Source organism: Rutilus rutilus, assembly GCF_951802725.1.
Source record: "Rutilus rutilus genome assembly, chromosome: 10".
In the NCBI taxonomy this organism is placed as follows: domain Eukaryota; kingdom Metazoa; phylum Chordata; class Actinopteri; order Cypriniformes; family Leuciscidae; genus Rutilus; species Rutilus rutilus.
The window spans coordinates 9,209,939-9,223,346 of record NC_140215.1 but is presented as its reverse complement, the minus strand read 5'-3'; the positions used below and the strand labels follow the sequence as shown (position 1 = coordinate 9,223,346).

Sequence of the window (13,408 nt, the reverse complement as noted above, 5' to 3'; positions counted from 1 at the left end):
AATTGCTATGAATGAGGAGCTGAAGCTTTCAAGCTTCAAAAGGACCCTAAACTAAACCAACCAAAATATGTACAAGAGGTTTCAAGAGAGAAGTAATGTCTGATTTGCGAACAAATTATTCAGATATTTTCAGTGAATCGGTTGGTCACATTGACAATCTTTCTGATTGATAAATTCACAAATCAGACAAATCTCTAGTCAGACTCACCACCTCACAAGGGAAATATAATAAGTGAATAAAAACAGAAGAAACAAGGTTTGAAACAAGATGAGGGTGAGTAAATGACAGGATTTTTTTTTCTGTGAACTATTCATTTAAAACTCATTTTACTCAGTGATTATGTATCATTTAACAGTGCTATTATTTAAGATTAAGAATTATTAATAATATTACTCATTATTTTATGGGACAGTACAAAGCCCAGGTGCCCTTCCTAATGTATAAACATGTAAATATCTCAAAGCGTTTAATGTGTATTCTGAATTCAGAGTTAGAAAGAGGATTAAAAACGTGTATTATTTATGAAGACAAACCTATTTTGTTAAATAGACTGAAAAAAAAAAGTGTTATTCAGTAAAAAAAAAAGAAAGCCGGTGTATGGATTTTTTTTTATTTTTTTTTAATCTTTTGTAAGCATATACAACCAGCTCATCTCCAACCAGATGCACAGGGCATCGCCGACACTGCAGACATGAGCGGTTCCTAAATGCTGACAGGGCAGTATTTTATAACCAGCCATTCATTTACAGTGTGGAAACCTCACATTCCCTCTGTCACAGGGAGTCGGGCACTTGCTCACTTTATTCTGCTACCGCTAAGAAAACAGACGCCACACTGAGGTCAGAGAGCAGGAAAGAGAGGAACTCGGACTATTACTGTAACTCCACCACAGGTTTACTCATCCATCATTGTCTAGGAAAGCATTTAAGTGCTGATACAACAGGAAGAAGTGGCACAAAGAATTGCTAGAACCTCCTAAAAGCTTTTGAAGAAGTGCAACTTTCATCATAAGTAGCAGAAACAGTAGCCAGAACTGAATTTGCTTCCAATCCTGACGGACCAACATACATTAACATTCATGGAAAGCACTATTCACACACCATTTGTTCTCTAAACGATGGTTTGAGTTAAGTGTTATTTATACAGGACGTCGGTGATAGTTTTACATAAGCTCATGTGCCCATAAGATCATACATAATTAAGGGAAGAAATTAATTAAGGTGAGGAACTTACCGGATGCTTCTACCACTGAGGATAAGACTCTCTTTGTTGATTTCATTTTCTTACATCAGATGGGGTATCAGCAGGCAGCACTTGAACCGCCAACTGGCAAACAGCCTCAATAATGCAAAGGTTAGCTTAGCTACAATACTCAACAAGTAAAAATAAAAGGTGCTACGACTAGAAATGCATCTATGTTCATAATCTTCAATGCCAATACAGACCCAATATTAAAGATATTTTAATGCTTTGTTATGCCGGCTGAAAGTCTCTTCTCATCCTGATAGCAGTCACTAAGTTAAGTGGTCTTATATATATATATCTGTGGAAGGCGTAGGACCATAAAATGTTCGTCCAATGGTACGATTTCATAACTGCCTGTCAACGTATATTTCACACTTCTCACGCAGACATCACACGTCATCAGCGCGTTTCAGAGTTAGACAGACCTCAGACACCGAACACTGCAACCGAAACAGCAGCCACCTTTTACAGGTCATTATTATTGTAATGTTATGTGCTTTGAGACATGAGGTAGTTTAACGCCGTCTCTCGTGACGCTTTTGTTTTCTCCCTGCTGTACGCGTTCATGTGTTTCGAAGGCGGCGTGGTTTTGGAGACGCTCTGAAGGGAGGGTGGGATCTCATGCTTTCAAAGCTAGCTCGCTATTGCTAGCCTCTGAAAATTAACTACCCTACCTTTAAAATTCCATAATACTACATTTGTCTAAATAAATTGAAATACTGAAATCAATCATTTAAAAAAGTACAAGTAAATTTAGGCAAACCTATTATATATTTTTTTATACTGTAGAAATGGACATTCATTTCGAGTTTATAAAGATTATATTTAATAGTTAAAATTATTTGTGTGTTTTAAATATTAAATTTAAGGCAGGACCAAGGCAATGTGAAAATATGGACATGCACAACTGAGTATACGTAGAATGTTAATAAGATATACTATATTTATGAATATACAGCATTTAAAAAATGGATTTCTCTTTATTTTTCTGTTTTATTTAAAAACTGGATGATATCAGATATAGTGCATAAATATCCCAGTATAATACTGTAACTACAGTATTGTGATAATACAATATCTGCATAATTTGTCAGAGGCAGTGCTATTTTAGTATAATTAAGATAGCATTATAGTTTTTATTAATAGTTTAAATTAGAATTTATATTTATACTTTCCATTTTCATTAGAATTTTTGTTAAAGATTTGGCCATTTTGTTGTGTTTTTGTCATTTTTACTAGTGTTAAATCAAGTTAAACTATAAGAAAATGAAAATGAGTTTTTATATATATATATATATATATATATATAATGGTTTTCATTTTATTTGTATAATCCTGGTCAGAGGATGCCTGAGCTAGTTTAAAAAAAAAAAAAAAAAAAAAAAAAAAAAAAACCTGTTGGTAACTTCTTTAAATATTAATACAAGGTTATGCCAGATAAATACACGTTTGAATCAGATGAGAACGAGCCTCAAAAAGAAAACCTAGGCTTTTCTGAAGACTAGACTTGAGACATTCTCTAACTGAAATCCAGTTAAGAATCATTCAATTCATATAGTGAAGAAAGCTTGTTTTGCAGCAGAACTTCCCAAACATACAAAGATCATCATTCTTCAGTAGTTCTGAGATTTATAACAGCCAGTTATTTATCAGCATCTGCTGGGTACTATAAGTCTAGGAGATAATTATAAAGTTAGATCTCCAACAGTTCCCTTTAATATAAAGTCGGGCTAAAAAGATTATCTAGGATGAAGATAAAAGCCAGTGTTCATATTACAGACATCTTCAGATACACTGTAAAACAAAAGCAGCATAAGATCCAGCATTGCAAAAAAACAATGCATAATGAGTAACTTTGCCCTCAGGATTGTATCTGTCTGCACACATTGCTCTGTAAAAGTGCATTTGAAAGCTCTTGACTCTTAGTAGTGAGATGATAAAGTTTGCAAAGTCAGGTGTTTAGAGTTAAGGGTGCATGTTTCCCTCTACCCACAGGACCCTCAATACCCTCCAATTAATCACCCCACGAAACCCTGTCCACACCACTAATTGCCTCCCTCCACGTCCCTGCAGGACGAGGGCGAAGCAATTTAATGCAGCTCACAGCAATCAATAGCAATTAGGAGCATCCCTGACTAATCCCATTGAAAGCCGCGTCTTGGGAGATGGCCAAAGAGGACCAGAAATCTTTCGTTTTTAACCCTTGCAGAAACAAGCAGCAAAGAAAACAAAAACTTGCTTGTTTGAAAGAATTAATTGCTCTTTTTCTCTTCATTCATCTCTATGGGTATTTTTTTCCCCATCTAATCTAAATGCCACCTCATCATCTGTAGAGTCACTGAAAGCCAGAATCCCATTATCTGTCCTGGTCTATATGAATATCATTTGGGGTTTTTTAAACAAAAGCCATCTAAGCAATTAGCATAGCATTTTAAAGTCTGATGAAGATGTAAGTTTTGTCTGGGGGAAATATAAAACAAAATCCCATGAGATCTCTGAACGGTTGGCACGCAAGCTGCTCCAAATAGGTCGTATCCTAACAATGGCAAACATTTTCATTTTTTTCTAGCTTTCGGATGGCATAATTTTACAGAGAAAAAAAGAACAAGCACAATAGACTCTAAAAAGCGTGCAAATACTTTCTCGAGAGATTTGCCACGTGACTTGAATCTTCAGGGGATAGTCAGGCCCTTTATTTAGCCTCACATCCAAAAGCTTGATGAAAACAGAGCAATTATGATGTCTCTATCTTCAGATACCAATAAAAACTCATTTCTTTTATACAGATGATAGGTTTTATTTGATGTCCTGAAGTTGAAACACAGTCGTACAGCAAGGATATGTTGTCTAGGGCTCCGGCACAGGCAGGAGCTGGAAGGCAGCTATGCAGTCCAGAAGCCACGTGGACGGAGCCGACCACACCTTGCCTATCCGGACCTTCTGGGGTTTGTAGGAGTTCTGAGGATCATACAAGATATACTGGGTGCAGAGAATCTGGTCTGAACCCGGCTGAGCATGGTAGGCCGCTGCGCTCAGGGTTTGCGTGACATCACTGTCATGCTTGGGCTGGCGATTCAGAAGCTGACCTCCTCCTGCTTTCACTAACTGAAGGAGCTCATGTTTAGGCGGTTTGAGGAAGGAGCCCAGCATGTAGAAGAAGCAGCCATCAAAGAGTGGAGGCAGCTAAAGATGTATGAGAAAAGGAGAACAATTCAGTACATAAAGTATTACTAAGGTATTTTATTGATGCTTTAAGACATCCTAAAATGGCCTGCATTGTAATTATTGGCATTTTGTTGAGCCTTTGACATTTTGATAGTGGAAGTGACAGGAAATTATTGGAAAAAAGAGGGAGAAAGCTGACTGGGTCACAAACACACCAGATCTGAACCCACAATTCCCACAAGCAACAAAGCTCAATGTCTCTGAAGTGTGCGAACTGCCAAGTCACAATTCAGACAGAAATATTTGCATTTTTAAAGGGGATGCATGAACACTGGTCATCATTTTTGAGTCCTTTTCCAGTCCTGATCAGAATTTTTTTGAACTTTTATAGAGAAATTTCTAGCCGATTAAAAATTTGATTCAAATTTCAGGGAATTTTATAAAAATTTCCCTGATTATTCCACAGAAACCCTTAAAATAGAGCACTTCATAACTAAAAGGGTAACTAACTACCTGCCACAAAGAGATAAAGCAGGTGTAAAAAAAAAGTGCTACATTATGGTTCAGTGAAAGTCTGAGCCACTTTCTCTGCCTTAATGAAAGTTTCTGGCAGGTCATCTGGGGTTAAGTGACAGGCTTCTGCTCTGGTATGGTCTGGATGGTTCTGGGACAATGCCAGCTCAGAGGAGCTGTAAGATGCATGTAAGATGTGGGTCACTGCCACACACTTGTTGAGAGGTCAACATGCTTGTCTCCTGTCATTACAGTTACACGATAACCAGGACACACTTGCAATTTCACAAAAAAAAAAAAGCACAATTCATCAAATGGAACACATTCTTTCCATTTGCTTTTCCTGCAAGTTTTTTTTTTAAAGAAATGAATCATTTTATACAGCAAGGATGAATTAAATTGATCAAAAGTGACACAAAAGAATTCTACACTTACAAAAAAATATATACTTGAAATAAATGTATATTTGAAAAAAACTTTCTAAAACAACTGCGTCATGATTTCCACAAACCTGCCAAATCAGCAATTTAGAATGATTTCTGAAGGACCATGTGACACTGAAATTCAGCTTTACCATCACATGGATAAATTACATACTAAAATTGGTTCAAATAGAATTTGAGAATATCTCAAATAGAATCTGTATTTTTCAAATAAATGTTAAAATCTAGTGCTTGGTGAGCACTAGATTTCTTTAAAAAAATATTCATAAAATCCCAAACTTTTGTATGTATTGATATGATATTATATACATCATATTATATTTTCATATATACACTACCGTTCAAAAGTTTGGGGTCAGTAAGATTTTTAATATTTTTAAAATAAGTCTCTTCTGCTCACCAAGGCTGCATTTATTTGATAAAAAAAACAAAACAATAAAAAAAAAAAACAGTAATATTGTGAAATATTATGACGATATAAAATGACTGTTTTCTATTTTAATATATTTTAAACTGTAATTTATTCCTGTGATCAAAGCTGAATTTTCAGCATCAATACTCCAGTCTTCAGTGTCACATGATCCTTCAGAAATCATTCTAATATGATGATTTGATGCTCAAGAAACATTCATTATTATTATCAATGTTGAAAACAGTTGTGTACAATTTTTTTCAAAATTCTTTGATGAATAGAAAGTTCAAAAGAACAGCATTTATTTAAAATAGAATATTTTCTAACATTATAAATGTCTTTACTGTAACTTTTGATCAGTTTAACTCATCCTTGATGAATAAAAGTATTGATTTCTTTTATTTCTTTCCCCCAAAAATAAAATTAAAATTCTTACTGACCCCAAACTTTTGAACGGTAGTGTTTAATGTTACAAAAGCTTTAGATTTCAGATAAATGCTGTTCTTTTGAACCTTCTATTCATCAAAGAATTTTGAAAAAAAATTGTAGACAACTGTTTTCAACATTGATAATAATGAATGTTTCTTGAGCATCAAATCATCATATTAGAATGATTTCTGAAAGATCATGTGACACTGAAGACTGGAGTAATGATGCTGAAAATTCAGCTTTGATCACAGGAATAAATTACAGTTTAAAATATATTCAAATAGAAAACAGTCATTTTAAATTGTCATAATATTTCACAATATTCCTGTTTTTTTTTATTGTTTTTTTTATCAAATAAATGCAGCCTTGGTGAGGAGAAGAGACTACTTTTAAAAACATTAAATATCTTACTGACCCCAAACTTTTGAACGGTAGTGTACCATTTACAGCAATAAACTTCCATAATTACCCACATATTTTTACCAAAATATTCAATACCTTCTGTGATAATATTCGAGTGATGAAGAAAAATCATCAAATCAGAGTTTGAATCTGAATTTAAAGCAGCATTTTTGCTACTGAAGTTTGAATCAGAAGTGCAATTAAAACACCTTAATACTAACATAATAAATCGCAAGTAATTAGACAAGGAATGCTTCCGCAGCTGGCCTTCAGAAACCATCATGGACAAATAGAATGTAAAGCCATTTTGATGTTTACAAATGTTGCTTCATTTTACATAACCAGCAAAATAATCAAGAATGTATTGTGAAAATATCCCCTCGTCCTACCACGCATCCAAAACCCTGTGATTTTTATGTTAAATGACTGCAAAGATGCTGCTATTAAACTGCGTCACGAGTCTTCTTAGCAATCGGAGCAGAACAGCAAGCTTGGCTTCTTTGCTGCATTGCATTTAAGCAGTACACCGTGGCCTAGGGAGATCACCAGTGCCCTATATTGTCTCACAATGCACAGTCCTCTCAGAAAGTCACAAGTGTGTTGACTCCCTTTGAATTCCCTGTCCTCGAGGAAGTGTGTGGCTTTCTAAACAAGCCACAATCCATAGCACAGTCAGTAATAAAAGCCAAGCCAGCCTGAGGAGAACAGATCAACATGGCAGATTGACAATGAGAGACCATTAAAGAGCAGGACCAAGAGAGGGTTTCACTCAGCCATTATACCTCCTCTCTGGAGAGGAAAATGTGTCGATAACTGTTAGAACCTTCACATGGCGGCCTGTCACTCACCAGGCTGCCTCTGTTCGCACGGGCACGCAGGGGGCCGTCACCTGCCTGGTACTCGCTCTCCCCGACCCAGCTGCCTGCCTGAAGGCTACAACACACCCCTGGAAAAGAGAGCGAAACATTACAGATCAACTTAGCAGCTATACATCAGCATTTTAAATGGACAGTATGCTATGCTGTATGCTATTTTTTTTTTTCGTTATTTTGAAATACAAAATCCTCACACAAAGATATTATATGGCTACATAACACTAAAAATATAGTGGCTAATACATTTATTATAGTTCTTTTACTGTGTTTTTGGTCTGTTTTGAAGAGTGACAGTCAAATGGAAAAAAGCTGCTCCTTTTTTGTTTGATGGGGGGAAGAAAAAAGCACAAGGGCGAGAAAATAAAGAGATTTTTCATTTTTCGGGTGAACTTCTAAGTGTAAAAGTTTCAAGGCAAATATGTACAACAGCAGTGATGCAACGTGCACTTAAATTCTGCAAGTCTTATGCTGTATTTTACAACTTTTACTTGGGAAAAGTAACAGAACAGGACAAGATCTTCAGGGCAGGAGACGCACAGCTAGAGGGGATGATCTCTCATTTTCTCTCTTATTCATTTCTGTCAGGTAAAATTCTTCACAAAACGTCTTCAGCACAATATACTACAAGTGATCTCTCGGCTGCACAAGGCTGTCCAAAAAAAACAGCTTCTTCTTCACACATATATAAAAAAAACAAATCCTCCATCACAAGCCTTTTTCGCCTGCTGAACTTGTTTACAACTATTTGATAGCGTTCTGCTCAGTTTGCCCTAGTTGTACGTCTGGCTGAAATGGCTCTTTCTTGACTGAAGAGCTCTAGAGTAACAGGCAGCTATTGTCTGTTGTTCCAATGAGAATGACAGAAAAAGGACAAGGGGAATAAATGAGCACCTTGTAGAGCATCTAAAAATATTTATGAAGCAGTTTAAGAGAAGAGCAAAGACGCTAGCTCGATCACTCATTGGCTTCTCTAACTGAAAGGCTGTCTTTTATGCTTTTATATTGAAACAGGGTTATAAGAGTTTGCCATTTGCCTTTATTTGAATATTTATAAATATACAGTGTGTGTGTGTGTGTGTGTGTGTGTGTGTGTGTGTGTGTGTGCGTGTATTCATATATATTAATATTTATATAAAATTTAAAATAAGCTGTATTTTAAACAAATTTAAATGAATATATATTAAAAATTATATATGCACACACATTTAAAAGGTCAGTAAGATTAATTTTGAAATGCACTCTAACAGTAAAGACGACATTAATAATGTTACAAAATGTTAATAATGTTTCTGTTTCAAATAAATGCTGTTCTTTTGTACTTTCTATTCATCAAAGACAACAAAAATAAGTGGCCAAATCTCCACACCACAAACTGACAAACACATATTAACAGCAAACACACACACACTCTCCTCATCCTTTTCTCTGCTCTCGGGGGAAGAAGTCTCCAAACTCATCCTTTCCAATCACCCTACTTCCTGTCCGCTTGATCCTATACCCACTCATCTGCTTCAAGCCATTTCTTCTTCTGTTGTACCTGCACTTCACACTGGTACCTTTCCCACAGCATTTAAGCAGGCTCAGATAACCCCACTGCTTAACCCCTAAACAGGCAACAGGATACACATGAGAAAGAATTTTTCATCCAGTTCTGTTATCATTATCATAGATTAGTCTGTTTGTAGTATGTGGGTCACATGACTTGGTTCAAATTGTATATGCTAATTTGTTTTATCATCAGTAGAAATCTTGTTCCAGGACCGGGGCCCTATAGGGAAGATCCTTATAGGCCCCCTGTACACAGTCCCCCTTCACAATCTATGTATTGAGTTAAACAATTGTGCAAAATGTTAATATTCACAGATAACACTGACATTATTAAGCTCAGTTAACTCCATCTTTGCATTTTTACTGCAGGGTTTCACACGGCTAATTTTATTGTAGAACAGGTGTGATCAACCCTGCAGGACAGTGGACCTCAAGGGCTAGAGTTCCCTTGAGGTTGAAGACAAAACAATTCAGCTCAGTAAAAATACAAGAAATGTGTATGCCTCAATTTAAGGACACTTAGAAATATCATACATGCGATATATTTAGCATATTACATTTTTTTGCAACAAATAAATCAGAAATATTGATGACTGGCCTTTTTTATACCATAATAGGGCAATGTAACCTAAGAGATACAACTCATAAAATCCAAACTATATCAAATATTAAAAAAATTCCTTTGGATATGTTTTACTTAAGTTCAGATGATATAAAGTGACATGAAATTACTTTTTGTTGATCATTTTCCACTCTTGCCTGTTTAAGGTTTAAGAAACCCACTCTAAATTCGATATGCCTTCTTCCATTCATTGTTAAGACAATTGAGCAAGTCGCGTTCAAGCAAGTCTCTACCTTTCTCACACAGAACAAACTCCTGGACAACAACCAGTCTGGTTTCAAAAGCGGCCACTCAACCGAGACTGCCTTGCTCTCGGTTATTGAAGCTCTGCGACTGGCAAAAGCAGCTTCCAAATCATTAGTACTCATCTTGCTGGATCCATCTGCTTCTTTTGGCATGGTTAACCACCAGATTCTCCTGTCAACCCTCATGACAATGGGAATCTCACTCCAGTGGTTCAAGTCTTACCTCTCAAGTAGGTCCCTCAGGGTGTCTTTGAAGGGTGAGTGGTCCAAGTTGCAACATCTAGCTACTGGGGTGCCTCAGGGCTCAGTGCTTGGACCACTTCTCTTCTCCATCTATATCTACCAATTGTTTTCTTGTTTTATAAATAAATTGGTTTAATGTTTGAAGAATTTGTTGTTTGCCTCTTTTATGTTGTGGTACATGAGACAGCCGTAACAGACATCACTAGGATCTGTCATTCAGAAACCTGACTTTTCCTATGCTGAGGACATACAACTCTACCTTTCATTACAGCCAGATGATCCGATGGTAGCTGCCCGCATCTCAGTCTGCATGAGAGACATTTCTTGCTGAATGAAGGACCGCCACCTTCAACTCACACTTGCAAAGACAGAACAGTATGTGATCTCAGCCAACCCAACACTTCATTACAACTTCTCCATTCAGCTAGGTTCGTCATCCATAACTCCTTCCAGGACAGCCAGGAACCTCGGAATCGTAAAATTATTTATAGAGTTTTTTAACATTATTATTAACATAAAAGAAGCATGACCTTAAGTTTGCTTTTCAACCCTTTTAATTTTAATTCAGTCTATCAAAATGTTCATTAAATATTTTCATACTATTTAATAATACTAATATATAAATAAAAAAATAAAAAAACACAATACCAAGTGGAAACGGGCCAGGAACGAAAATCAAATTGGAGGGGTAACCAACCATTTTTGTCCACATCCCACTGTAGTCTCTTATCGTAATGGAATAACCCACTTTAGATTAAAACTTTGCATTCCGTTGTGGAAGTGTGCCACTGAGCCATTAGCAGGATTAGTATTCCTGCATCCAAAGAGTCAATGTGTATCGCTATCTCTATAACCAGCCAAGCCCATAGTCTCAAAACACCTATAGGAACGAGTGCAGGCACACTCAGAAACCTCCATAGTAATCATAAGCTGTAATTGCACTTCCTCTGCCTCTTTAATTATGGTGTTCATTTCCCGGGTCCCTGTGAGGGCGGTGGCGGTGAGAATGTTACATCCCAGGGTTAATCCGACTCTCTCTCTGGACGATAGGGCCAGGTTGTTAGCCGAGCACCAAAGAGCCATTAGCATATTAGCTAATTAGATTCACAATGATGGGAGACATCGAAGCTCAGCGTGCGTGTGTGCGGTGGGTGGCTGTGGATCATGGCGCTGGCAGCTCACACACTCATGGGCACTGAACCGTGATACAGTGAGCCATGGAGACCCATACAGAAAAGCTCAGGCAGAACATCAAGAGCTCATACAGTGTGGCACAGACAGAGAGCTAAACTGATTGATGTACACTCACTCATTCCTCCATTTAAGACAATAATTAATGTTGCACAAAAATCACATTGTGATGTCATTTAAATGGCGATATAATAAAAATGCAACGTCTCATGGTACTGCTGCAAAGATTGAAGGGTAAAAAAACCAAAGTCTCCAATTTCAAGGGGCTATATGTAGAATTCAGAAACCCTTGTTATTAAATCCTTGCCTGATATACTCAAGGCAAAGTTCTTTTCAGTGCAATTTTGGTACACACAAGTTGAAAATATTGTCTTTTTTTATTAATAATAATAATTATTATATTAAACTATTATATGAAAACATTGATTAAATAACAGTATTTAAATTAATACTGAATTATATAATATAAGGATTATTATTATTATTATTATTATTATTATTATTACTATTATTATTATTTGAAAGTATTGCTATAAAAAATTGAAAAAATAAGCTTTTTTCTGTAATGCATTACAATATTTCCATTATTATTCTTATTCGGATTTGTATTCTCATCACTACAATAATATTATAATTAATATATTATTAATAATTATGAAATGATAATAGCAATACAATTATATGAAAATAATGTTATATCAAAAAGCTTTTCCATTCTCACAACATTTCCATTCTTATTCTAAATATGATTCTTATTATATCAATACTATTAAGTATTATAAGTAATATTTATAATTAATAATAATGATAATAAAGCTTTAGAGTTTTAGTGTATAGCTGACAATAGTTTTTACATATGTAATGCATTCAGTCATGTCCCTTTCGTTAACCCAATCTTACCTTATTAGAGATTTGCGTAATAACTAGAAATGCTTTAAATTAGGTGAATGTGAAAAAGTGAATCTGGAACACTATAGATTTAAATCATGATACATCAAGCATTTCTAATTTCCAGCAAGTAACATTTCCACCACAAGGCTTTTACAACTGTTCGTATCCATAGGGAGAACTGATAGATAATGCCGTAAAACTGCCCTCAAAAGGTGTTGTCTATTGTGGGCTGGATATTAAAAATGGATAGCAAATATGTTAACAATAACCAAAATCAAAAAACAGATAGCTTGGAGAACAAACACCTCCAAGGTTGCATGCGAGAACGGCCGTGCACTACTGATGCTGCTCACACATAGAGCAAAATGAATTCAGCACAGAAGGCAGACTCAAAAAAGGAAAGGGATTACTTGAATCAGAACTAAAATGAATGGGCATGGCTTCAGCCTATTCAACCCAGTCTATTGATTTTCACTATTAAACTGAAGATGTGAGAAATCGTATGGAAATATCAATCGCTGATTAATTCACGAGAAAAGGACCACATGCTAAATTTATAGCTGCATTAAATGAAATAGAAAACCATTTCCAAACATATGGTTTGTCCAATCGAAATAGACTTTGCTCATCAAGAACAACACAGAGTAAATGCTCACCAAAACGCATGTTTGCAAATCTGGACGCTAGCAGGCGCAAGTAACCCTATTACTTTGGGGACTGTATTAAAGTTATATTATATTATATTATAAGAGTTCAGATAGAGACATTTGAATAGTACTAATATTCATGCAGACTTATCAAACTAAGCATAAACTATTTTATCTAAAGCTTTGACTGGTTACTGTGCACTTACAGCTGAAACGGAGCATCCAGCAGCCGTTGAGGACTCCCTGCAGTGTGGTCAGGGTAGAGGGCATGATGGGAACATCTGGTACAACCACATGGGTGACTGGAGAGACATTTAATCAAAGAGTGAAGCAATTAATCACAAGAAATAAACAAATAAATGACTAGTAATATGGTAATATATTACACCTGTATTCATTTCTATTGAGAACTAAGCATTGTAATCAGTAAATATTCACTGGTTATGTCTAAAGCTCACTTGAATTCATTCATTCATGATCATCAGATGTGGAATTATGATTATTTGTAAAGCAGTGTGAAATTAAAATACTGCCAG

General features: G+C 35.8%; 1 protein-coding gene across 1 annotated transcript in view; it reads right to left on the bottom strand.

Annotated features, from left to right (window-relative positions):
* Positions 1–4,018: 4,018 nt before the first annotated feature.
* Positions 4,019–13,408, bottom strand: part of bard1 (BRCA1 associated RING domain 1) — a 32,565-nt gene continuing 23,175 nt past the window's right edge. The window contains exons 8-10 of the mRNA XM_084420229.1: positions 13,079–13,174; positions 7,459–7,556; positions 4,019–4,429 (exon numbers count right to left, since the gene is read on the bottom strand). Coding sequence (XP_084276355.1) covers positions 4,094–4,429; positions 7,459–7,556; positions 13,079–13,174 — 530 coding nt within the window. The 3' untranslated portion in view covers positions 4,019–4,093. The remainder of the gene's footprint in view (positions 4,430–7,458; positions 7,557–13,078; positions 13,175–13,408) is intronic.